Source organism: Zosterops lateralis (assembly GCF_965231275.1).
Source record: "Zosterops lateralis genome assembly, chromosome: 26".
Classification (NCBI taxonomy): domain Eukaryota; kingdom Metazoa; phylum Chordata; class Aves; order Passeriformes; family Zosteropidae; genus Zosterops; species Zosterops lateralis.
The window spans coordinates 2604285-2629691 of NC_139786.1; the positions used below are offsets into that span (position 1 = coordinate 2604285).

General features: G+C 58.0%; 1 protein-coding gene across 4 annotated transcripts; it reads left to right on the plus strand.

The window, feature by feature from the left end:
• On the plus strand, window positions 1-24941 carry TEAD3 (TEA domain transcription factor 3). Of its 4 annotated transcripts, XM_083878334.1 has the most exons (14): window positions 1-165; window positions 11142-11395; window positions 14238-14302; window positions 16078-16140; window positions 16272-16334; window positions 18911-18922; window positions 19267-19404; window positions 19612-19655; window positions 19759-19820; window positions 20582-20715; window positions 20828-21001; window positions 21187-21327; window positions 21526-21678; window positions 22235-24941. In XM_083878334.1, the coding sequence occupies exons 2-14, from the start codon at window positions 11260-11262 to the stop codon at window positions 22346-22348; spliced, it is 1299 nt and encodes a 432-aa protein (XP_083734460.1). In that variant the 5' UTR covers window positions 1-165; window positions 11142-11259; the 3' UTR covers window positions 22349-24941. The 4 variants fall into 4 exon arrangements, with proteins under 4 accessions (XP_083734460.1, XP_083734461.1, XP_083734462.1 ...); XM_083878335.1 differs by lacking the exon at window positions 16272-16334; XM_083878336.1 differs by lacking the exon at window positions 16078-16140.
• The last annotated feature ends 466 nt before the right edge of the window (window positions 24942-25407 follow it).

Consider the following 25407-nt stretch of genomic DNA (forward strand, 5'->3'; position numbering starts at 1 on the left):
CATAAACTTTCCCGTCGGCGCGGCTGGCTCTGTGCGCGGCCGGCTCTGTGCGCGGCCCCGGAGCCCAGCGCGCTCCCCGCATTCCTGCCCTGCCCTCCGCCCCGGCCCGGCCCCGGCCCCGCTCCGGCTCTGCGGCCGGCCCAGCCCCTCCGGAGCACGGAGCAGGTAAGCGCTCCCCGGGAACAGACTCCCAGCCCCCCTTCCTCCGCCTCCTCCTCCTCCTCCTGCAGCCCCTCCTTCCTCCCGGCCCGCAGGCTGCCCCAGCCCCGGGGATGGCGGGGGGCACAGGGGTCGCACCAGCCACCCCCAGGCGGGCAGCTCTGTGCCTCCCTCCATGGGGTGTGTGTGCTTTAGGGGGGGGGCACAATCGGGCTGTTTTCACTATTTCACTATTATTTCACTATTTCACTACTCCCCCCGCCCATCAAGTCTTGGGGCTCCGTCGGTGTCCCCGCCAGGTCCCCCCGGGGTGACAAAGGGGCCTTGTGAACGTCGGGAGCGCTCGGGGTGGGAGTTACGGGCAGGGATTGACACCCCCCCCCCCCCCCCCGGGGAAGGGTCCCGGGGTCACCCGCGTGTCACGCTCCATGTGTGTCACACGCGTGTTTGGGGATGACCGTGCACTGACTGTGTGTTAAACACTTTTTGTGCCTCGTCATAGGGGTGCTTTGCTAACAAGGCGGCAATTAGGTGGATAATTTTCAGCAGTGTGTCATCTTTATTATTATTATTATTATTATTTTATTTTTACACCCCTTCCTTGGGTTTGGTGTTGTTTTGGTTTTTGGTTTTTTTTTTTCGCCTTAACCCCCTTGGAAGGAAAATATGGCCAAGCCACTCACCTCCAGCCCCCCAAAACTACTCAGGCCTTATACAACGCATTTGATTGAGAAAAAAACCCAATTTGGGGAGAAACCAGCTGGAAATGATACCACTGGCCCTGCTGGTGTGGTGGGCACCACTGCTGTTGGGTGGTTGGCATGAGGCAGCATGGGGAGAGGTGAAGGCAGAGATTTTGGGGGGTTTTGGTGCTTTGCAGGGAGCCGGGACAAGGCGGGCTGGGCGATGGTCCCATCAGCGAAGCGATAATCTCCTGTGTCAGGCACGCCGGGGTATTTTGGGCTTCGGCATCCTCTGTCCCCTCCTATCGCTTTACCCCGCGCGGGTACGTGCGTGTCGTGAGTCAGGGCATTGGCAGTGCCCGGCCACCCTGGGGGGCCCTGCCAGCCCGCCCTGCCGGCCTCCCCCCGCTGTTGGGGGGCTGGTGATGCTGAGTGGAGAATTGGGGTTTGCCAGGCTGATACACCCCCCCTGCACTCAGTGGTGTTAGGGGCTCTGTGGTCGCACAGCCCACACCCATTGGGTGCTCATTTCCCCTAAGAATTAGGGGAAGAGAGTCCCCAAAGTGGGCAAGGGGTGAGAGCTTGCCAAGGTCACTCAGTAGTGAAGCCAGGAGAGGAACAGGTAGAGGGGCTGGGACCCTGGTGACAGGGCAGGTGACAGTCACTGTGGCAGTGCCCCAGCACTTCCCCACCAGAGAGGACAAGAGTGACTGTCCCATGGGGAGAAGACAACTGGATTTGGCCCAGTTTGGGTGTCACAGGATCAGCATTCCCATGGGAAGGGGCTGCAGATAGATGGCTGTGGGGTGAGCAGCTCCTCCTCACAGCCGGGTGACAGAGGGGGACATTGCCATCCTCAGGCACCTCGAGTACCCAGTTACCTCCCCTACCGTGGGCATGTGGCTGGCACCACACTGGCTTTTCTGACAGGAATAACCCTTTGAAAGCAGAGGGTCCAGCCACCTTCTGTAAATGGCACCCAGGTATTTCAAGGCACCTCATCCTGCCCGAGGTGACTGCAACATTGGGGTGCAGCTTAGGGTAGGGGGATGTTTGAACAGCATAACCCTCCAGCAGTTATCCCACATCTAAAATCCCCTTTCCTACAAAGCAGAATCCTCCAGCTCCATAAATAAAAGAGACTCGAATCCATTTGCCGTGCCATGCGGTGGCCGTTTATCGCGATATCAGAAACAGCATCTCCCTTTAATCGCCGTTTAATCCCCATCTTGCCACCACCAAGTGGCCTGGGAGGCGAGTCCCGGTGGCCCTGGCACTGTGCCGGGGGAAGGAGCCTTTTCCCAGCGGTGCGTGAGCGGGTCATGGCACTGGGGAGGTGGGGGTGGCAGCGGTAATCAGCTATAATTAATGTATTAAAAAGCGAGTAACCGCGCAGCTCCCATCAAACACACAGAGGGCACGAGGCTGGTGGCAGGTGAGCTCGGTGGTGAGGCTGGGTGCAGGCGTGTAGCTGCCAGAAAAGGGATAAATGGGCAATTTTGGACTGGTTTTTTTGGGGGGGGAATGTGTTTTCTTATGTTAGTACCTCTTCTTCTGTCTATGAGAGTGGAAAATGGAGGCGAAGAGGGGAGAAGGGGCAGCAAAGCCCTAACCAGGGGTGCTGCTGGGATTTGTGTGACAAGAGCCATCCTGAGGCTCTTTGTGAGGCTGGCATCTCTCCATCCATCCATCACTCAACTGGACGGATGCTTTCCAAAAAATGCCCCATCTCTGAGAGCTTCCCTCTCTCATCAAATCCTTGATGGCTCTGGCAGGGGGCTGGCGGGACAGCCACAATGTTTACATCACCTTGAGCGCCTTTGGGTGGATGGGATATGACCAGCTACCCCTTGATTTTGGGAACTTCCAACCACGGGGGGATTTCCTGAGCGGCCAAGCCATGCCCTGACCCTTCTCATCTATTTGTCCAAGGTTTTATTTGGGGTGGGGGAGGCCAGGCCGGCCGAGTCCAGGCCACCTGCGTGTTGTGGTTGGGGCAGACACCTGAAGCTCTTGGGCGTTCGCTATTGCCACCATCACGTGGCGACTTATGAAATGTTTTTTTGGAGGGAGGGAGGGAGGGGAGGTAATGATGGGGTGAGCCGGCGGGGCCATGCCCCGCACCAGCCTGCAGCGGCTCCCCCTGCGCGATAACGCACGTCCGGATCCTGCTGCGGGTCTGGGCATGCTGCTGCTGCTGCTGCTGCTGCTGCTGCTGCTGCTGCTTCTGCTGCTGCTGCTTCAGTTTTTCCCCGCCTGTGAAATGGGAGCGAGGGGCCCTGGGAAAAGCTCCTCGTGGTGCGGGTCAGCCGCTGGCCTGGCCGGGCAGTGGGAGTAGGGAGTTATGTGGTGCTGGTGCTGTTTTGGGCTCCCCGTGCAGCTCATGGCAGTTTCCTATGAGCACATGTGGCCGAGCCCTTTGGAGGCGACACCAAAGGTCTCATTTTTTGGGGTTGGCAGATGGTGGCCTTGTGGTGACAGCGTTCACTGGTGTAGCTTTACCTGTGGGTGAAAGATTTGATCACACGAGGCATGTCCCATCCTGGCAGCACAAATCCCGATGGGACTCATCCCCCTATCCCATCCCAAGCAGATATGATGCTCTAATACTCTCAGCGTCCCCCATTATTCTGCCTTGAGACAAACAGCAACACCGAAACCCAGCGCGCCCACCTCTCCCAGCGGGGCACTGGGTGTGTCACAGCCTCTGCTGGGTTTTTTTCTCTATAAAGCCGACCCAGAGCTCACCCTGGGGCGCTCTCCTGGCCAGCCAGAGGCACCGGGGTGACTGCAGGGCTGCACTGCTCCAGGGGAGGTGTGAGTGATGGAGGAGGCTGCTCCATCCCCTTCCCCCTTTGCTGCCGGGGGGGATCGGGCCGGACCCGTGTGCTGGCAGAGCTCCCCGGCCTGGGGGGGTGGCCGGGGAGGGGACAGCTAATTTTAGGAGGTGGGCAGAGCCTCCTGGGAAAGCAGCCGGCCGGAGGGAGGTGTCGCACTCGCACCGCGGTGCCCACGGGCGCTGGGTGACCCTGGCTCTGAAGATGCTGCCCTGGGCTGGGCAAGGGGGGTCCTGTGCTGGCAGCCCAGTTTTGTGCTCTGAGGAAGAGCTGTGCCCGGGGAAACAACACAGGGGTAAAGCCCTGGATTCCCGGTGTGCATTACCCAGGAGGCGGGTGAGCCCCGCGCCGCTCCGTGCCTCAGTTTCCCCGCGAGCGTCTCGCCAGCGCTCCCCCGGCGCGGTGCGGTGGAGGCAGGAAGGCTGGCCGGGCTCGGGGATCCTCGCCTGTGAGCGCCAAGCCTTATTATTTCCCCACAACTGTCTCCTCCTCGCTCCTCGTAAAATTAGATCCAGCTGTTCACAATAGCCACTAACTTCTCTCCGGAAGATGTTCAAAGTTTACAGACGCGGGTGCGTGGAGGATGGGCTGCCGTTCCCATGCCAGCTCCTCGCCGCCCGCCCTTCCCCCAGAGGCAGCGGCTCCTGCCTCCCCCCCGCCGGCTTAGGCAATTCGGCTTTAGGAAGGAGCACACCCGCACGCAGCCCTGAGAGCTCCCGACCCAACCGACTTTTTTATTTTTATTAGCAGGAAGGTCTGGGTGCTTCACAGTCCGGGAGAGAAGGTCTGGTTCAAGACACTGCTTTTCCCTGCCTGGGTTTGTGCTTGGTGGATGAGTTGGGCAGAGCTGTGCTTTTTGTGTTTGCCAGCACCTGTGCCCAGCTGTGGCACAGTTTGGGCTCCAGCTGTTGCGTGGGGTGGCTGCTGTGTCCCCTGGCAGCCTTATCTGGGTGGCACTGCAGAGCTGTCACAGCGTTTGGACATCAGGGGTCTAACACACACTGTGCTGGGCTCTCTTGGGCCATGCTCCTCGCTGGAGCTCCTTCTTTTACCAAAAAAATACTGCCTTCATGTATTTTTAGCAATTTTCCTCCCCAAGGATTCCAGAGCGATTTTTCAATCTGCGGGAGCTGCAGTCGCTGTGCCCGTCCTCAACTCTCGGCTCGGGCAGTGGCAGGAGATGCTGGAGAAGGTGATGAGCTGCCACGGGCTCCCAGCACACTCCTGGCATGCACAAGGGTTTGCTCGCTGGGACTGTCTGGGCTGGCAGCAGTAAAATGGTGCTAAATCAAAATATCCCTTTCTGAGAATAAATCACAGTTTGGAGTTTGTGCAGGGCGGTCTGTACCTGCTATTGTAGCTCCTGCAGAACCTCAGCTGGGCATTGCTTTGAGCTTCTGAGCTCATTGCAGGAGGGCAGGGAAGTGTGTCCCTCTCACAAGGGTGACAGTGGCCAAGTGACAGTGCTGTGTCACATTCTGTGCCAGACTCTGGCAGCCAGGAACATCTCCATGTCTTGGCTGGGGTGGCAATGCCTGACAGCCACTCTGCGCAGTGTCTGAGGAGCTGATCCCCCCAGTCAGCTCTCGCAGCCCCATCCCACAGGGTTCCTCTGGTTGGGAGCTGTGAGTGTGGCAGTCACAGAGTGCTGTCCCTGGGCTCCAGCGGGTGCCACAGCACAGGCAGTGGGTACAGCTGCTGCCTGGGCAGGCTTGGGTTTCACGGGGGCGGAAGCAGCTGGGGGCAGGTGTGAAATTCATTGCAGCCTTCCTCCTCCTCCTCCTCCTCCTCCTCCTCCTCCTCCTCCTTGCCTAGTAGGGTCTCCTGGGAGATGTTTTCCCTGGCCCTGCTGCAATGGCATAAAACGGGGTCAGCAGCACCTGGAGCTCTTCTGTGGAGGTATTTCTCCTCGCAGGAGCAGGACAGAGGGCTGGTGGAGTCCCTGGGATGCCTGGCTGGCCCCAGTGGTGGGACACTGTTCCAGGCAGGCACAGAACTGCCTGACCCAGGCTTTCCTCTTGCTCTGTGACACCAGAGGCCCTTGGCTTCCCCTTGGGACAAGCTGGGAGTCCCCAAGCACTCAAAACTTGTTGGCCACTCTGAGCTCATACATGGGATGTTCTACATGAGGAGGAGACATCCTGGGATGGATATATTTTGGTGAATTCAGCAGTCCCCAGTGGGTGCTGTGTCCAGCACTGGCTGTGCCATGGGCCACCAGCACCGGGGGTGTCACGGGACAGCATGGGGGTGGCCCATCCCCAGCAGGCAACTCCAACCCTGTTGTTTCCATCCAGCTCGTTTCATAACACAGAGAGCAATTAATGCTCTAAAAGCTTTCTATTTATGCGCTGCTGGGTGAAACGCCCCGTCCTGGCTGGGCAGGGCAGTGTAATTGGGCCAGGGAGGCACGCCGGGTTACAGTGTCCGTCTGTCCTCTGCCCTCGGGTCCTGAGCCTGAAGACTCGAGCAAAACCGGCTCAGGTCCTCCAGAAGCCGAAACTCAGCTGTGCCAGGACTGGGGAAGAGGGAGAGGATGAAGGGATTGGTTTGGATGCCTGTGATTCTGCTGTTAGGAGGGAGCTGTCCCCTAGGTTTGCCTCATCCCCTTCCTCCTCTCTGCCCCAAATATTTTGGGAGCAAACCGCTCACATTTTCCTCTTTGTTCATCCAGAACCCCCTGGGATGAGAGGTCTGAGCATCCCTCAGCCTCGCACAGCTGAGCAAGGACCATCCACATCCCTGGCAGCTGGAGGCTCAGGGCTTTGCTGGGAGCTGGGGGCCCTTTGGCTGTTGGGGTCCAGCTGGAGCTGGGGGGCGTGGGAAGCCTGGGGCAGCCCTGGCAGTTCTTCAGACCCTGGTGGGATGCTGCCACGTGGCTTCCTGCGGTTTCCTCACTCCGATTGCTTCCTGAGCCGCCCGCCAAGCCGGAAGGGACAGGAAGTGATAGAGGGGAGGAAATTAGTTGGGCTGTCTCACGGGGAGCTGGCCTGGTGCACTGGGGGCTCTGCCACCGTCTGGGTCCCCAGGCTGTGCCAGGTGACCCTTCAGAGAGGTGCAAACCTGGGTGGGAGAGAGAGCAGGGTGGCCACCCTTCCCTCCAGGAGCCAGGGAATCCCTCACCGCAGCCTGAGAGCTGTTTGGAAGAGGAGCACAATGTAAACAAACCTCCTTTCGCCGCCCTCCTCCCGCGCCGCCTCTTGCTCGGCCGCTGCCACCCTCCTGGGTGAGCTCTGGCTGTCCCTGGGATGGTTTTCCCTGTGGGAATGGGGCACAGTGTTCCCAAAGGGACCCCAGGGATATGCCAGGGATGTGGGGCTCCTGTGAAGAGCTGCAGAGTTATCCTTGGCAGAGCCAAGAGCATCCTGCTCTGTGCACTGCAGTGGACGTGACAAACATCTTCTTTGGTGTGTTGTGGTCTTGTTGGTGTCCCCCAGGAGCTCCACAGTTTTTGGGTTTCCTCTGAGGGGCTCTGCAGAGCTGGTGGCCGTGTGACCGTGTGGGCAGCATTCCTCCTGGCTGTGTCACCAGGTGGGAAGAGGCAGGAGCAGGGACACGGCCCCCAGCCAGCACTTCCCTGTCTGAAATGAGAGACATTAACCTGCCTACAAATCACTACCAGTATCAGGGCCCCAGCTGTGCACTCACTGAACCCCAAAGTGCCAGGACATGTAGGAGCTGGGGTGCCCTAGAGCCTCAGCTTTGAGGTCTCACAGAGCAGTCCCTAGCAGGGGCTGCATGTTCAGCACCAGAGAGGATGGGGACTCGTGTCCCCCTCACCTCCAGAGTGACAGGGAGGGGGTGATAGCAGCCTCATGTTCCTCCACAGGGCTGGCGCAGGCGGCACTGAGCCGGTGCGAGGCTGAGCTGCTCTGTGCTGATCCTGCCCAGGCTTGTCATGAACTTTTATCCTTTTGCCGTGGGGTCTGGGTGCAGGGGGGAGGGAGAAGGGCTGGATTGCCCTGGGCCCCCTGCATGGGGAGGCAGGATGGAGCCAGGATGCAGCTGGACCCCCCTCCCTGTCTTTGCAAGGTTCTTTGCTTCCACAGTGTCCCCAGCACCACTGCAGAGTCTTTTTGTCCCAATGTCCCCTGCCATGGGCTGGGGGAACCCCAGGTAAGAAGGGGTCCTTGGGGCTGCTCTGCCCCACACCTTGTCCCTCTGGATATGCCAGCTGGGGACGTGCTGTGCTGCAATTCCCTTTGTGAAGCGAGTGCTGGTGACCATGCCCTCCTCCTATGCAGGTGGTTTGGGGAGATGCTGTGACAACAGCCATCACCCCTGTCCCAGTTTGGGCAGGACACAAGGGTTTGGGGCAGTGCAAGGGCTGCTGGGGCTGTGCCTCATGGTGCACCAGATGGGATGATGCTTTTGGGGCTGACCATGCTGGGGAAGAGGAATACTGTCCCCCAGCTCAGTGTCATGGGTCAAGGATGAGGACTGGGTGCATGGGGCCATTGTGGGGGTGACGGGCACCTCTGCCCATGTCACAATGTCCCCGTGCTGTCCCCTGTGCCACCCTGGCCGTCCCTGACCCGATCCCTATCACAGCTGGTTGTGCTGGATCCAGCAGCACCTTGCTCCTGCCTTTTGACACTCACAGGATGCCCACGGTGCTTCTCTGACTGCAGACTCTGCCTCCAAAGTATTTCCTTCCCTCACCTGCCACAAAACACCCATCTCTCAGTCACCCTTCCCTCTTTGCTTTTGCAGGATTTAAAGAGGTTTCCTGTAGCTTTAGCAGGGTCCCCAAGCAGGTCTCCCACCAGGAAAGCTGCCTGCAGCCCCCCTGCCTGCTCCAGCCCCAGGTTTCCCTCACATCCCCCACACATGGAGCTCTGGGAGCCGTGGGAACACCATCCCAGTCTCCTGGGCAGCCTTGACCTCGCAGGGAGATAAGGGCTGCCCTGGAGGCATCCTCCCCTGCCTGCTGTGGGCACCGAGTCCACTGGGGGATTCACAAGGCTGCAGCCCCCTCTAGTCACCCTCTAGAGCTGTGGGCTGGAGTGGGTGCTTCCCACAAATTCAGGGGTGGGTGAGCTGGAAGTGGGGACACCCTCCTGGTGTGGGTGTCAGTGACCATCCCCGCTCATGGGTGGTGAGCATCCTCAGAGCAGCCAGCATCCCCTAGGGGTGTGGGGCAGTGGTCCTGGGATCCCCAAACCCTGCAGAGATGCCTGTGCTGTGGGAGGGGTGGTCTCCCTGCCCTGGTCCCTGGGGAGCAGCTGCAAGGCAGGAGCCGGTGACATATTTTCTGGCCAGTCCGGTCCCCTTCCCTGCCCTGAGCAGGTCTGGCCACGGTCTCCGCAGGCCGTCCAGCCGTGCCGGTTCTCTAATTGCTGCTGTTGTTGGTGTTTTGTAAGGGCAGGGTGGAGCGGCACTCGGCCGTGCCTTGCGTCAGCGCGGTGAATGCACCCTCCCTCCAGGAAATCCAATGTCTTCGCCTGGCCAAAAGCAGGTTCGGTGGAGGAGGAGAAGGAGAAGGAGGAGGAGCTGCTTCCTCGCACCTTGGCCGGGGCCCCAGCATCACCCTCCCTCCTCTCGCAGCTTCGCTGAAAAGGCTGGGCTGGGATTTCCCTGCTGGAGGGGGAGTGGGGTGGGAGGGGGCTGGGGACCTCCAAGGGAGGGGGACACGCGTGTCACGGGCAGGGAGTGGGGTCAGCTGTCGCCCTGCCTGTGCAGGCACTGCCTGGCACGGTGACCCAGGGCACTGGGCACGCTGCCTGCAGTGCTGCAGCCAGCCCCAAGGTTTTGCTCTCAGCCCTATAGCTTTTCCCAGACACTCATCAGCTGGGGAGGGCAGGGAGCCTGGTGAGTCCCTGTAAAGTCACCCTCCAGCACCAGCTCTTGGAGCTTTCCCCTGTTAGGGTGAGCTGGTGGCAGCCCTTTGGTGCTGTGGGGCCCTGGGCTGGCACCAGGCTGCAGGGTCTCTGACCACAGAGGTATTGTGAGACTGGGGGCTCCTGAGCTGCCACAGTGCTGAGGGGTTTGGGGCTGCCATGGGGCTGCTGTGGGGTCTGAGGCCTTTGTGGGCTGCAGGGTCTTGGGCTGCTGCAGGAACTGAGGAGTCTCAGGTTCCCCCATGTCGGGGGGTCCTGGGCTGCTGTGAAGCAGCCAGGGGTCAGCACCAAGGCACTTGGACCCCAGTGTAGGTTCCCCCACAGGGACAGAGCCCTGATGCGTTTGCTGGGCTGCAGGGGGGAGTGAGGGTCCCACTGGGCCTGTCCCCACACACCACCGTCACTGTCCCTGTGCAGTGCCTGGTCCCTGTGTTTCCCTGCCCTCCCATCCCCAATACCCTGCCAGGTTTGGAGCCTGCATCCCCACGGAGCCCCCAGCAGCAGCAGGCACAGCCGGGGTGCCGCTGGCCCGTCCGGCACCGCTGCCGCCATCCCTCCCTTGGCCGGCTGGCTCGATCCTACAATCCAGTTCTCCTTATTTGGCCACAGTGCTCAGCAAGAGGGGGAGCGGCGGCGGGGGGGACGGGGCGGCGGGACCGGAGGGGCTGACATCACATCACGACGAGGGAGAGAAGGGATGGGGGGGCTAAGTTTCTTTTTTTATAAAAGGAAAAAAAAAAAAAAACAACAAACCAACAACCCAACCAGGCAGCAAGGCCTCGCAGCGCACTTGAGCCAGCGGGCTCAGCAGTTCCTTTAAAAGGAGATGTCTGTGCTGGAGACCTTTGTACACTCCCAGCCCATCCGGGAAGCGCGGCGGCGCAGGAGACACCTCTCCGCTCCCACCGCCGGCAGCTGCCGCCAAACATGTTATTGCAAAACACTGAAACGCTGCACTGGGAGCTGGGCAAGGGGAGGAGGAAGAGGAGGAGGATTGAAGGCTCCTCAGCATCGCCCACCAGCTGGGGAGGGCCTGGGGCCCCAGCTGAGCATCCTCAGGGTGGGGGGGCCTCTCCTGGTACCAGGGGAAGGGCTGCTGGATGGCTCTGGCCACCTGGTTCCCATTAGTGGGGTCTGGCTTGGAGCTGCTCAGCATCTCCCTTCAAATCCCAGCTCTGCCTTTGCCAGGCATGGTGGAGCTGGGATTCTGGGGCCTAGGGGTGTTTTGTAGGCCAGCTTGCCCAAAGAGACTGCTGTTTGGCAGTGGGTACTGATGCAGGGTCAGGGTTCACAGGCTGTCACCCTGTCCCCGAGGTGTCAGCCATAAACACCACGTTCCCAAGTTCCTTGTATGGGTAATACAGTAGCTGGGGCAGTTTCCTTCCCAAACTTTATTTGGGTGGATCCTGGGTGGTCACTTGTGACTTGAATTTGGGGATACTCATAGAAATCATTCTCTACCCCCAAGGAAAGCCTATTTGTGTGTCTGATATCTTACAATGAGATGCTGTTCTGGGAGAACAGAGCGAGGGCCAGGAACAGATCTGGCACCATGTTGTCACTGCACTCCATGTCCCAGCAAGGGTGTTTGGATCTGATAGGTGTCTCCTGTGTCCCAGCAGGTTGTCGTGTATCCGTGGGGGCTCAGGGTCGGAGCCCAGAGCAGCCAGCACCATAGCGTCCAACAGCTGGAACGCCAGCGGCAGCCCTGGGGAGGGGCGGGAAGATGGCCAGGACGGCATGGACAAGAGTCTGGACAATGATGCCGAGGGTGTGTGGAGTCCAGACATCGAGCAGAGCTTCCAGGAGGCGCTGGCGATCTACCCACCCTGCGGCCGGAGGAAAATCATCCTCTCAGATGAGGGCAAGATGTACGGTGAGTGACGGGGGCTGGATGGAGGCACTGCCAGCCAGGATGAACTGAAACCTCCTGCCTCAAACCCACGCTGGGGCATCGCCCTGGAGCATCCTCCAACCCCGAAAGCAGCTGGCTCGGGTTCATCGTGGAGCTGGAGCGGGGAGGTGGCAGTGACCTGTGTGCGTCCCCTCCCTCTGCACTGGCTCTCCCTCCCTCTCTCGGCCCTGCCGGACCGACTGGTTTGGTGAAGCCGTCGGGCAGGGAGCGGGCGCGGGACTGCGGGGCCGGGGCAGCCCCAGCCCTCCTGCTCCCCTGTGCCTCCGCATCCCTCCCCAAACCTTCCCCAACCGGACCTGGTGGCCAGAGCGCCCTGTGCCAAGGGTCACTCACCCACCCTGAGCCACCTGCACCCAGCTCAGTTTTTGGTGACTTCATTGGTGGCAGCAAAGCTGGTTAGTCCCACTGGGGTGATGATTTTGGAGGTTTCGACCTCGTTTTTGGTGTCTCCCAAAACTCCCTATCCCTGCCAGGGTAGGGACTGGTTCCTCCTCCCCTGCACATCCCATGATGTCACCCCAAGGGCAGTGACCTCAGAGTGAGGAGCAGGCTGCCATATTACCAGCACCCCATGGTGACAACAGGACCAGGGCTGGCATCTCTATCTCCAGCCTCCAAAATACACCTGCCCAGGATGCTGCTGTCACAGCAATGGCTCCCCCACTGCCAGAAGAGAGGGGCAAAAGGGACGAGGCTTTATGGAGAGCACCATGCCACTGTCCCCACACCCATGCCAGCTACCTGTGCCACCCCATTTGCCAGGCCCCCCAACCCACGGCATCAGGGCTGGTGGAGGGGCAGGCTGAGGGGCAGGCTGAGGGGCAGGCAGGGGAGCCCAGGGCTTCCCAAGCATATGCATTTTTTGGATTTCTCCGGGAATAGCTGAAGTGCCGCCGGGAGCCTGGCCCTTCCAAGCACGCCCCAACCGGTTTTTCCAGCCTTTCAGAGACATCTGGCAGCTGCTTAAAGAGGCAGCAGCCCCTGCTGGCCTTTCATCTCCCCCCCACCTTCCCCAGCACTTCCCCACTGGGACCCCTGGGACCCCTGGCTGGCACTACTGACTGTACCAGGGGCACTGGCAGCACAGGCAATGCCAGCATGCAGCATAATGGTGTGCCAGTGCCTCTGCTCTCCTTCACCACCCCTCTTTTTGGGGGTTCCATGGGTGCCCATGGCCGTGCCAGCCCCTGCCACACTGGTGCCAGCACTGCAGGGGTGGCAAAGCAAGGTGAGAACTGGGGAGCCAGGACCCAGCACGGGCACACTGGGCCTTGCTACACTCAGCTCTGGATGGGTTATTTTTAACCCAGCCTGTCCAACTGGTTCACGTGGTGGTGTCAGGGGAGAGGAATTTGGGGAATGTGGTAATTTGGAGGAGGACGTGCCCTCTCAGAGGGAATGGCACATGGCACGGTCCTGATGAATCACAGGGAAAGGGACAAGGGACAGGGCACATGGGCACAGGGGTGGCTGTGAGGGAGCAGCCCTGGGCATGGTGTGAGGCAGAATGTGTGCAGGAGATGCTGGCCCTGCATGCTGGGCACTAGGGCTGGGACTGCCTCACCAAGTCCAGAAAGGCACCCACATTTCTCTACTATATTTTTCCCCATATTTCTTTCCCACGGGCAGGGTATGGGGTGCAAAGGATGGGATTCAGGAGCAGAGCATACAAAGGGAATTTTGGAGGTTTTTCGAGCCCACAAACTGGAGCTCATCAGCAGGATCCCTCCTACCAGCACCCTGCTGTGGGTGTCATCTCACCTGGGCTTAAAGGACACCCTTTCAGACCTGTCCCCTGCTCGGTGCTAATGAAGGAGCCAGCATGGACTGGAGGGGTGGGAACTGTGCTTCAGGGTGACACCAGGGCTGTGCAAGGTTGACCCCCCATTGTCACCCACCCACCAGCTCCTCCCCTGGGCACAGGCACCCCAAGGGGCAGCTGTCTCTGCGTGGCACCTGGCCCTGTCTGTCCCCATGTGTGTGTCCCCCCAGCAGGGCCCAGTTGCTGTAGGGCTGGGAGGGGGCCAAACCCGGGGGTGGGTGGGTGGGGGTGTTAGTTTAGTTAGTTAGTTATTCTTTTTTTTTTCTTTTTTTTTCTTTTTTTTTTTTTTTTTAAGGAATTTTTTTTTTTATAATTCTTTTAAAGCCCAAACCCTCTCCAAGGGCATTTCGACAAGTTCCAACCGCGACCATCTGGTCCATTAAAATAAATCTGGCGTGCCTGGCTGCCCCCGTGCGCGGGGGGCGGCGGGGGCCGGGGCCGGGAGAAGAAGAAGAAAGCTCCCAGCTGCTCTGACGTTTGAACGTAGATTGGCCACAGCTGGCCCCTGAAATGTGGTGGCGCAAAAGCAACTTCTGCTTCAAATTAGACCAGGACGTTAGGAAATACTGGTGGAAAGGCCAGCACGGCTTGAGAACGGGAAGAGGGGTGCCCTGGGGTGGGGAGGGGGCAGCCCAGGACCCCCCTGCGGGCACTGCAGCCCCCGGGTGGGTTTGGTGGCTCTGATAAGGGGGTCTGGCTGGGTTTTGAGGGGCTCTGTGGTTTAGGCAGGGCTGTGGTGGGGGTCCCTGGTGACTGTCACCTCGCTGGGAGCCCCCGGGGTTGGTGGCTTTGGGCGGGGGGGCGTGTCATGCCCTGGCCACCCCCGTGTCCCCAAAGTGGCCCCGACACTGTCGCGGCAGCGCCACCTCCTGGCAGCACCTCCCCTGTCAGGGCAGGGGGGCGGAGGAGGTTTTGGGGTTTTTTGGGGGGGGGTTTTGGTGCCCCTTGTGTGCCAGGGCTGACTCTGGGCTCTGCCCGCAGGTCGTAACGAGCTGATCGCCCGCTACATCAAACTGCGAACGGGGAAGACACGGACGAGGAAGCAGGTGAGGCGTCGCTCTGGTTTTATCTCCTGGAGTTGGGCTTGGGTGGGGGGTGGGAGGCGATGCCAGGTAAGCCCAGGGGGAGCCGATGTGTCCCCTCCTCAAGGCACTGCTGCTGCCAGCAGGTCCTCCATGTGTGAGGAGCTTTGCCTGTAGGCACAAAACCCGTGGGGTTCCCTCTGTGCCAGGATGCCTTGAAAATGAGGGTGTGAGGGCAGGCAGCACCCACCTGGTTGGGGTAATAACCTTGCAGGTGGCAGGAGCCCTCAGACACTCTCTGGGCACTGTGTGTGTGTCTGTGTGTGCCTGCATGGGTCTCTGCTGTGCCTCCTGGATCTGGGGACTGTTTCTCTCTCTGCCCCTTGTCAGGCTTTATGCCACAGCAAAAACACTCCAAACTCCATGGGCTGAGAGCAGGACATCCCTATCCCAGCCAGGGATCCAGGGACTGGCTGTGTGGAGCTGTGGAGCTGCTCCTGGTGGGGCTGCAGGTACCACAGAGCTTTGCCCTTGCTCTCACTGCCCTGCCTGGTTGGATGCTGGGGCAGGCAGGGATGCAGGCAGAGCACAGTCAGGGGTGCCAGCAGGGCAGGAGCACACAGAGGTCCCTGCAAGCCCTTGCTGTACCAAACCTGTCTGAGGTTGGGCTGCTGCAGCCCTTGATGGGACGTGTGTCTTTGTCATGTGGTCAGTGGCTCTTCCCTCCCCTCATTGTGGCCCCCTGCCAGCAGCCAGGCCACCTGTCCCAGCAGAGCCCATGGCCTTGGATGCTTGGGAGCATCTCCCACCACAGGGAGATGGTTGGGTTTGGGACACTTATTCTGAGACTGGCCCATGCCACAAGTCTCCACAAGAGAGGGACGTTGGTCCCCAGACACTGCAGACATCATTCCTCCTGGAGTTATGCTGAAAGGAGAGGAACCTGGGTCTGGCCACTGGTTTTGTATTCATAGCAGTGCTAAGCAACACTTCATTTCTGGCTTGAAGACTTAACTGGGTCCCCCCCTCCATGGGGGAAGGATGCAATGCACTGGGGGGACTCAGGAAAGGCATGGGAGAGCACCCATGGCACTGATCCCTCTGTCTCCTGGACAGCCTGGTGTCTCCTCTTGGACAGCCTGGCACTGGTGGGAGCAGGTTCTTGCCAAAATTGGGCCTGAAGGCCTGTGGGTGCATGAACACCCACCCTTCCTGTGGATGGCCCCCAGCCATGCTGTGCCTTTAGTGCCTGGACATCAGTCTCTTTTCTTTAGATCTTTTGTCTAGATCTTATCTGGGGGCCTAGACACAAAAACCCAACCTTTCTTACCTTTCCCACATGCAAAACCAGCAGGAGCCCTGGGGCAATCTGCCAGTCCCTCTTGGACCCTCAGGCCCCACTGAGTAACCTGGGGCACCTCAAACTTTCCAGGCAACCCAGCTCACCTCAAACCTGCCAGGCTGTGTCCTCAACTTCTGGCACTCACAGGGGCTGACAGGGTCTGTCTGTCTGTCTGTCGCCAAGAGGTGGCAAAAATGGGGAACCCCCTCAACTGCAACAGCTTTACACCAAGGAGCTTCACCCCACTCTGGGGTGAGCACAAACCAGCATCAGCCAGCACCGGGGTACCCCACAGCTTTCTTCCTCCAGCTCTTGGCGGGTGCAGGACCCTGAGCAGCTCCAGGAGAACCCATTGCTGCACACTCCCTCCCCCCCGGGGGCAGCATCCCACCCTGCAGGGGGAACGTATCTTCACGCTCTCTGTGTTTTCCTTTCTGAACGGCGTGGCGGGCCGTAGGTGTCCAGCCACATACAGGTTCTAGCTCGGAAGAAGGTGCGGGAGTACCAGGTTGGCATCAAGGTACGTTGGCGCCCTTGCCCAGGTGTCCGCGGCGGTGTCTCTGTGAGCATGGGCAGCCCCTCTCCTTCCTCCTCCTTTCCTCTGGTTGACGGCTCTGCTGTTCCCCCTCTCCTTCTGCTCTCTCTCTGCAGGTCTCTAGCCACTTGCAGGTTCTTGCCCGACGGAAATCTCGTGAGATTCAATCCAAGCTGAAGGTACGCCCTGCCTCGCCTGGCCCCCGCCTGCTGACGACTAATGCACTCGGCTCTGCGGTGTGCTGCTTGCTTTCCTGTTTTACTCTCCTTTTTTTTGGTGTTTTTTTTTTCTTCCCCCTCACTTGGCTCCTTGGGTCAGATGGTTTTTACAGGTGTCGTTGTGGGATGCCCAGAGAGAAGTGCAAGGAGAGGCAGCAGAGCTCTTCTCTTTCCTCCAGGAGGGCAAATGTGGGTGCCAAATCCCCTCTTTGCATCCAGACAAGGACTCTGCCATGGGGAGACATGGGTTTAAACCCTCCTCTCATGATGCATGAGGACTGCCCCCACTTTTGAGCCATCAGGGATTCTCCACAAGCAGAAGGGCCCCTCAGGGCAGCCAGTGAGGCAAAGTGAGGTTCAAGCATGGTGTGCAAAGGCCCACGCCCCTCCACAGCTGAGACTGACCCACTCAGAATAGGTGCTGGTGTGATGTGGGCAGAAGCAGGACGGCCCCAGAGGTCCCTGCAGGCTGCCAGCCCAGTGGCTTGTGATGCACCAGGGTGTGAGCACAGCCCAGGGCAGCACAGGGGTGTGAGTGGCAGCAGGTCCAGCTGGGGCCATGCTGTTGGAGATGGGGGCACAGTGCCAGGAGCCAAGGGAGCCAAGTGAGGAAAAAAAAAAAATGGATCATTCTCTCTCTCTTTTCTGGTTGGCTTTTCTTTTCTTCCTTCCTTCTTTCCTTCCTCCTAACTGGAGCCCAACTAACCTTTCCATAACTGTTCCCACCAAACTTTGTGGTGGCAGTGGGGAGGGTGATGATGGGGGGGGTGTGGGTAGGACTGGGGGCATCACCAAAGGACCAAGCCCTGCTTGGGTTGGACCCACATGGTACAAGGTGGAGGACAGAGAGGTCCCCACTGCACAACCACCCACAGGGGACAGCCAGCTCCTGCAGTGCTCCTCAGTTAATCTCTGCACTGTCACACCAGGGAGCATCTCCTTGAGTAGCTCCAGGGGTGATTTGCTGCCTTGTATGAGCGGGAGCCCAGAAAATCTTTCAGCCTGCTGAGCTTGATGTCCCAAAAACATCAACAGCTCCCCCTGTCCTGGGGGCTGTGTCCATCTCCAGCACTGAGGCTGGCAGTGGAGGCCACTGTCAGAGCACTGTCAGAGCTGGAGCATTTTCATCCTCAAAGCTTTAACAGACTCCAGCTCATGCTGCCTGGGAGCTCACCAAGATGTGCCCCTCAAAGTCCTTCAGCAGAGACCTCAGTGCTCCATGAGCAGGATGCCACGAGGGCTCCCACAGCCAGGGTTTGGTCTGCTAGGAGAAGCCAGGAGAAAGCACCTGGAACTTATTTTGGGATGCTCCTTTGGGCTTAAACCCAGTCTCCAGCCCCAAGAGGGACAGTCAGGGAAGTGAGGGAGGTAGCAGGGTCAACAGCAGCAGAAGCCTATAAAATAAAATAAAATAAAATAAAATAAAATAAAATAAAATAAAATAAAATAAAATAAAATAATCTGTCCTTGCCACATGGCACAGTGCAGAGCAAGGGGGAATTGGAGGCAGGAGTGACCCCAGGGGTCCATGGCTGTGCTCTCCATCCCCAGCCATGCTCCCTGCAGGATTCCGGCATGGAGCAACCAGGACAGAGATCCCCCTGAACAACACTCAGAGGATACAGAACACCCCTTCTCAAGCTCAGTGCAGGCAGCCCCCTGGCCTCAGCCAGCACTGTCCTGTGGGATGGAAACACTTCCATGAGCAGTGTCTGTGTTTTTGAGCTGCAGTCATGTGTGTGTTCGTGCTCCCGGCATGTGGCTGCACGCCCGCCCTCCTGCCCTGCCCCAGGTGAAAATAAATGAAGCATTGATCCCTGGGGAAGGTTCAGAGGGAAAGCAGAGGGTGTGCACTGGGACCAGCATGAACCTGTCCTAACGATGCAAGTGGAGGAGCAGCCCTGCTCCAGGCAAGACCTGAGAGCCCTGGAGCTCCTGCCCAGCAGTGCTGTGACCTTTGGAGCAAAAGGAAAACCAGCTGATCTCCTCTGTCAGTGCACACACAGCACAGGAGGGTTGTGCTCAGGGTTTTCCATGCAGGGCCTGTAGGGGAGTTGGTGCCCATGTCCCAGGGCATCCCAGCAGCTCTTCCTCTCTGTGCCCTGGGGCCAGAGCACTGGGGGGCTCTGAGGAGGCTGTAGAGTATATTAAAAAGTCAAGAAAGGCACAGGCCTGGCTCACCACAGTGACCTCTTAAAAGAGTGGTGGAGGGCTTTGGCATCCCATTCCTGGTGGGATTAAGCCTGGGCATCAGTGGCCACCATGTGCATCCCCCAGGGGCTGGCCAGGTCAGGGGCTTCACTCCCCACATCGGGCTGTGGTGATGACCCAGGGTGGGGGATCTCCAGCTGTGCTGTCTTCAGCTGGGGTAGAGTTAATTCTCTTCACAGCACTTCCCAGCCACCCCATGCCTGTGCTGTGGAGAAAATTAACTCTGCCCCAGCTGACACCAGCACCGACTTGGGGGAGGTGTACAGAGTACCCAAAGGCTCCCATGACACTCTAACCCTTTTTTTTTTCCTTTCTTTTGCGGACAGGCCATGAACTTGGTAAGTTGAGCTTGAGTCTGAAATTCCTTTTGTTCCCCTTTGCATTATGCCCTCTCCAGTGGAGGGGCTAAAAACCCTTAGCATCCCCAAGGGGGTGGGCCTCCAGCAGCAGTGGGAGGGGGCATTTTCCAGACCCATCAGCTTTTGCCCAGAGGATATTGGCAAGCTTTAAATGTTAATTAACTTTTGAGAAGGCGTGGGGGGGATCCCTCTGCACCAGTCCCTCGGCTGGGCTGTGGGATTGGCTGCTGATTTTGCAAAACCTGTCAGGCACGCTCGGGTTGAGGGAGCTCAATCTGCCCCTGTAACCCCTGTTTCCCTCCTGTCCCCCCTTCTCCTCTCAGGACCAGGTCTCGAAGGATAAGGCTCTGCAGAGCATGGCTTCCATGTCCTCGGCGCAGATTGTGTCGGCCAGCGTCCTGCAGAACAAGCTCAGCCCCCCTCCTCCTCTTCCTCAGGCCGTCTTCTCTGCTGCCCCCAGGGTGAGGACTGCCCCAGGCCCCCCACATGGGGACACCCCGGGGTGGTGGGGACACCCTGAGCCGCACACAGGGCAGGGGGATGTTTAAGCCATTCTCAGCCGTGGTGGCAATGCAGGGCTCCCTGCTGCTTGCAGCAAGTGAGGAGGGAAGTGTTGGGAGTAGGGAGAGTCAGAAGCCACTGACTTTTTTCCTGTGCTGTTTTCCCAGTTTTGGAGTGGGCCTATCCCAGGACAGCCTGGACCCTCTCAGGAGTAAGTACAGACCCCTCTACACCCAGCACCAGCAGGACCCCACCTTGGCAAGGGGCTGGGGTATCCCAGGCTTGGTAACCTGATGATGCTTTTTCCTTTGCAGCATTAAACCGTTTGCACAACCAGCTTACCCCATCCAGCCACCCATGCCTCCATCACTAGCCAGTAAGTCATGTCCTTATCCCCTTGGAGGGAACCTGGTGTCCCTGCCAGATCATATTAGTCCTCTGTCCCCTCCCATGCATGGTGCCACCCACGTGTCTCCTCCCCAGCTCTACTCTGTCTACTGAGACACAGTCTCAAGCTGTGCCAAGGGAAATGTAGGTTAGGTATTAGGAAAAAGTTTTTTCCAGAAAGGGTGATAAAGTACTGGAATTGTCTGCCCAGGGAGACGGTGGAGTCACCATCCCTGGATGTGTTTAAGAAAAGACTGAATGTGGCACTTGGTGCCATGGTTTAGGTGAGGTGTTAGGGCTGGGTTGGACTTGATGATCTTGAAGGTCTCTTCCAACCTAATCATCCTGTGATTCCATGGTACTGGGGGAAAATCCTGGGTTTAAATCCAGCAAAAAGCCCCACAGTGAGCTGGACTGTGCTGCTCCCAGCTGAATCCTTTTCAGTCCCTTTCTACCCAGTACATCCCACATTTTAGCCAGCCTGTGCTGGGTGATAGAAAAGGGTGGGGGGTGCAGTGGAGGGACAGCAGCATTGCAGGGGGACCCACCCCTCCTGGCTGCCCTCCCACCCCTGTGTCACTGCCCCTGCCCCAGGTTACGAGCCCTTGGCTCCCAGCTGAATTTCTTCAGTCCCTTTCTACCCAGTACATCCCACATTTTAGCCAGCCTGTGCTGGGTGATACAGAAGGGTTGGGTGACAGCAGCATTACAGGGGGGGCTCACTCCACCTCCTGACTGCCCCTGCCCCAGGTTACGAGCCCTTGGCTCCGCTCCCACCAGCTGCCTCGGCCGTGCCGGTCTGGCAGGACCGCACCATCGCCTCCACCAAGCTCCGGCTCCTCGAGTACTCCGCCTTCATGGAGGTGCCCCGGGATGCCGAAACGGTAACGGTCCCCTCTGCCTGCCTGGGATGGTGCCCCTCCATCCCCGTGCCTGGTGGCATCTTCCTCTCTTGCCTGACCTCTCCTGCTGTTGTCTCCACCCCGCTCCCTACAGTACAGCAAACACCTCTTCGTGCACATCGGCCAGACGAACCCCTCGTACAGCGACCCGCTGCTGGAGGCCGTGGACATCCGCCAGATCTATGACAAGTTTCCTGAGAAGAAAGGTGGCCTCAAGGAGCTCTATGAGCGTGGGCCCCAGAACTCCTTCTTCCTCGTCAAGTTTTGGGTATGCTGTCAGGAGGGTTAGGGTGGGGAAGGTCATCCTCGAGCTGCAGGCTCATTGTGGGTTGGGCACTCGGCTGGCAGAGTAGGAGCATCCTGGGCAGCTCTGAAAGCTGGTGTCCCCTGTCCCCATTGAGAGCTGGGTGTGGTGGTGCCTCATGAGACCCTCTCCTCATCTCCTCCCTCCAGGCGGATCTGAACAGCACGATCCAGGATGGGCCAGGGACCTTCTATGGCGTCAGCAGCCAGTACAGCAGCGCAGAGAACATGACCATCACAGTCTCCACCAAAGTGTGCTCCTTTGGGAAGCAGGTCGTGGAGAAGGTGGAGGTGAGTTCCATGCCCCACTGCATGGGGAAGGGGTTGGAGTTGGTCCATGGTGGGTCCTGGGATGGAGAAAGTCCTGGAGCTGGGTGTAGGACACATGGGTGCCTATACCATGTTTATGGGTGGAGTGGAGAGGACATTGCCCTGTCCCAGTTGGCCACCACCATCCATGACCCTGCTGACCCTGGCTGTCCCCTGCAGACGGAGTATGCGCGGCTGGAGAACGGCCGGTTCGTCTACCGCATCCACCGGTCTCCCATGTGCGAGTACATGATCAACTTCATCCACAAACTCAAGCACCTCCCAGAGAAGTACATGATGAACAGTGTCCTGGAGAATTTCACCATCCTGCAGGTACCTCCCCTCCTTTTCCAGGGGGTGTGTCCCACCAGGAGTGTGGAGTCCACACTTGCACAGACCCTGCTGTCGCCACATAGACCTGGCTGTGCCTCAGCGCACACAGACCCTGAATTCCAGGGGGCAGATCTTGGTGGTGCAAACAAAGTGGCTGTGCCCAAGCCTGGACAAGTCTACCAGATAACGGGGAGCAAAATTTTCATGGTGCAATTAAATTGGCTGTGTCTGAATTTGACTTCACCAAATAACCTGTACCAGTTTTTGGTGGTGCAAATGCAGGGGGCTGGGCCTGAGGCAATCCAACCTCCCCCAAACAAATTTTTTGGTGATGCATTTCAGGCTGTTCCTGAGCCAGTGCAACATCCCCAAAACCGGGTAGTAAATCTTGATGGTGCAATTAAATTGGCCTGTGTGACCCCACAAATAATGGGTAGCAAATCTTTTCATGGTGTGAAGTGGCTGTGCCTGAGCCCATGCAACCCCCCCTCCTCCCCAGATAACAGCACCTGCCCACGGACACAGCACTCCCCTAACACACTCTGCTCTGCTGCAGGTTGTTACGAACAGGGATACCCAGGAAACCTTGCTCTGCATTGCCTTTGTTTTCGAGGTCTCCACCAGCGAGCACGGCGCCCAGCACCACGTGTACAAGTTGGTCAAGGACTAGGGGCCCTTGGGGACAGGCAGGGCCATGAGGGGCGTGCAGGGGAGAGGGAGGGGGCCGTGCAGAAAAGCCACCCATGCCTGTTGCCTTGTGAGAAGTCATTTGAAGACAGGAGGAGAAGGAGGAGGAGGAAGAAAAACAATAGCCAAAAAAGACTGACTTGTGATCGCAAATGTTTTCTACTTAGGAACAGTTTCTTTTTTTTTTTTAATAAATAAATAAAATTACAAAAAAAAAAAAAAAAAAAAAAAAAAAGAAAAAAAAAAAGAAGAAGAAGAATGGGAAAGGAAGCGTAGGGAGAAAGGAAACCTACATCTGGTGCTGGAGAGGGAGAGACCAGCCCTCAGTGTTGCTGATGAAGGCCAGGATCCCACCGTGCCACCAGCAGCAGCAACGGGATGTCGGAGCAGAGAACGACCCCTTCTTTCATCCCCAGCCTTGCTCAGAAGTGGCCTCCATCCTGAGAGGAGAGGATCAGAGTGAGCACTGACAGTCAGGAAGATGTGGCACTGTGCCAGGTCTGAAACTGATTGGCATGGCAGTGACAGTGGCATTGGCACCGTGTGGCACAGCCCAGGGGACATGGAGGTGAACGGGCAGGGCAGGGCAGATTGGAGGAGGGGACACTGCCACCTCCCCAGAGATGCTCCTTCTTCTCCATGCCAGGCTGGAGCAGTGGGAGTTGTTGGCAGTGAAGGTATGAGGGCATTGACAATGCAAACCATGGGGTTTTATGGCTCCTTTTTTTCCTCTCCTTTTTTTTTTTTTTTAATGAAAGTGCTTTTTAATACTTTTTAAAAAGACACCATGCTTGTAATCAGGCTGATTGCCCTTTGCAGCGCCCAGGTGCTCCCCTCCCACCCTGCACAGGAAATGTCTTGTTTGGGGAAAGGTTTGGGATGTCTCCATCTCTGGCTGGGTTTTGTGGGGGATCCCCTGAGCTCTGTGTGTGCTTTCCGGAATTGCACTTGGGGGTGGCCCAGGCTCAGTGTCCCCACTGTGGTCGCTTGCTGAGGAGTTATGAGTCGAGAGCAGTGAGGGCAGATTTGCTTGATTCATTTTGTATATGTACATTTTCCTTGTTTCAGGATTTTTATTTTTGTTCCTTCACCTTTTTTTGCCTGTTTTCTGCAATGACTGTTCCAAACTGCTCCGTCCGCTCTCCTGCATCCTGTGGGAAGTGGCCGGGGAGGTGACTTGTGCAGGGAAAAACACATTGAGCAATGCAGAGCCAAGCTGTCAGTGAGCAGAGTTTGGGACAGAGAAGACAGAGAGGGGACAGAGGACAGGAGGGTGCCCAGGATAAGGGGCTGGGTCTGGTATTTTTGTGGCTGCAGCCCAAAGTAAGCCAAGGCAGAGTGCCCAGTCCTGAAGCTGCAACTGCAAGGGCAGAGTCTGAGGAAAGCAACCCCAGGGTTCGGGAGGGTCACAGAGGGACAGAGGTGGCAGGGAGCAGGGTGGCAGGAGGCTGGCAGGGGGACAGAGAGCTTGAGGTGGCCAGGTCTGGATGAGTTTCTCAGGTTGGCAGAGGAGTGAAGGCAGTGGGAAGGAGGGCAGGAGTGTTTTGGGGGGCGCTGCAGCCCCTTTGGGAGGGGACAGGGCAGGTTTGGGCTCAGTGTTGCCAGTGCAAGGAGCAGGAATAGCCCCAGAGCTCAGGAAGGCGCCTTGGCTGCCACTTTGATGCCACGTGTCCTGTGAGGCAGAGGGACTTCGACCTCTTGCTTCTAGGAAAAGCCACCCATCCCTGTGGGATGGGGCAGAGCCACCCCAGCCCCGTGCCAGGCCGAGGGTGCAGTGGTGGGACTGGACTGAGGTGCTGCTGTGAGCAGAGCAGACGGAGCAGGGGGGGAAAGAGAGAGGAAAAAATCCAAGGCCAGGCACTGGCACACCATACCAGGGCTGTGCTGGGACTCTCTCACCAAGTTCTCATATGTAGCATGTTTGTTTGTTGTTCTGTAGGTTTTTTGGTTGGGTTTTTTTTTTTTTTTTTTCTGTTTTCACTCACTGATCTAAAACTCTGGGAATGAAAACTCAAAACTCTCTCACCATAAAACACAGGCGTGCCCCACTCCCAGCCCCGATGGGGGACGAAGCTCTTTGTTAACTGGACCGGTTTGTGCCTCCATCCCTCCCTCCCTTCTGCCTGCACCCAGCCCAGGGCTCACCCTGCACCCCACGCACACAGACTGGTGCCCCCAGCAGCCCTGGCTGGGGTTTAGTCATCATCCCAGAGACACTTTCTCAACTCCCCCACCCTCCCCCCAGCCCCTCCGTTCTCCTCCAGTGTATTTATGAATTTCACATGAAGTACTGTTTTATTTTTTTAAAGACTTTGTAAAGCTTACCAGGGTTACAATCACCATTTTTAGAGCTGCGTCAGTCCACAATGTTAAAAAATCCATTTTTTTTTTATGTATTATATTTTTTGTGTATTTTTTTTTTAATCCAGCTGTGATGGGTTGTATCATATATTTGTTGTGTTTACTGTATCTGTCCAACTTCAAAAGAAGAGGAGACTGTGGCGCTCCAAAAAAAACTACGGTCTGCTGAAAAAAAAAAAAAAAAATTAAAATTATTTGTTCATGGGTTGGCTCAAGCAGTTCTGAAGTTCCTATTTTATTTCTTGGGATTTTCTTGAATAACCAGGACTATGAGAGGGGCCGTGTCCTATGCAACCCCCTTGGCTGGGTAAGGCTTCTCCTGGGATCCAGTTCTGGGTACCAGGATGCTGCATCCAGCTGTGTTGTGTAATTAATTTGCATCACTGCTGCAGGGTTTGCTGCAGGGAGGGCTGGGTTGGCCATGGCAGGGAGGGTTGGGTTGGCGGTGGCAGGCGCTCCCTGCAGCATCGCTGGGGTCAGGAACACACCTTTTGGGGGGTCGCAGGGGGCTGGTCTGTGCCACACTCACCACCCCGCTGGGTACAGAGAATCACACACACACTCCATCCTACACTCAGGGGATACAGGTTTCACCACCGGCCGCTTTTCCCGGTCCTGCGAGCCGCCTGTACCCCCGTTACACCCATCACACCCCGTTACACCCATCACACCCCGTTACAC

Excerpts from the sequence above, each read along its gene's own strand:
- TEAD3 (XM_083878334.1), top strand. The coding sequence starts at position 11,260 with ATGGACAAGAGTCTGGACAATGATGCCGAGGGTGTGTGGAGTCCAGAC. Across the intron at positions 19,821-20,581 it reads CATGCCTCCATCACTAGCCA|GTTACGAGCCCTTGGCTCCG; the intron begins GTAAGTCATGTC and ends CCCCTGCCCCAG. Across the intron at positions 21,328-21,525 it reads AGGTCGTGGAGAAGGTGGAG|ACGGAGTATGCGCGGCTGGA; the intron begins GTGAGTTCCATG and ends TGTCCCCTGCAG.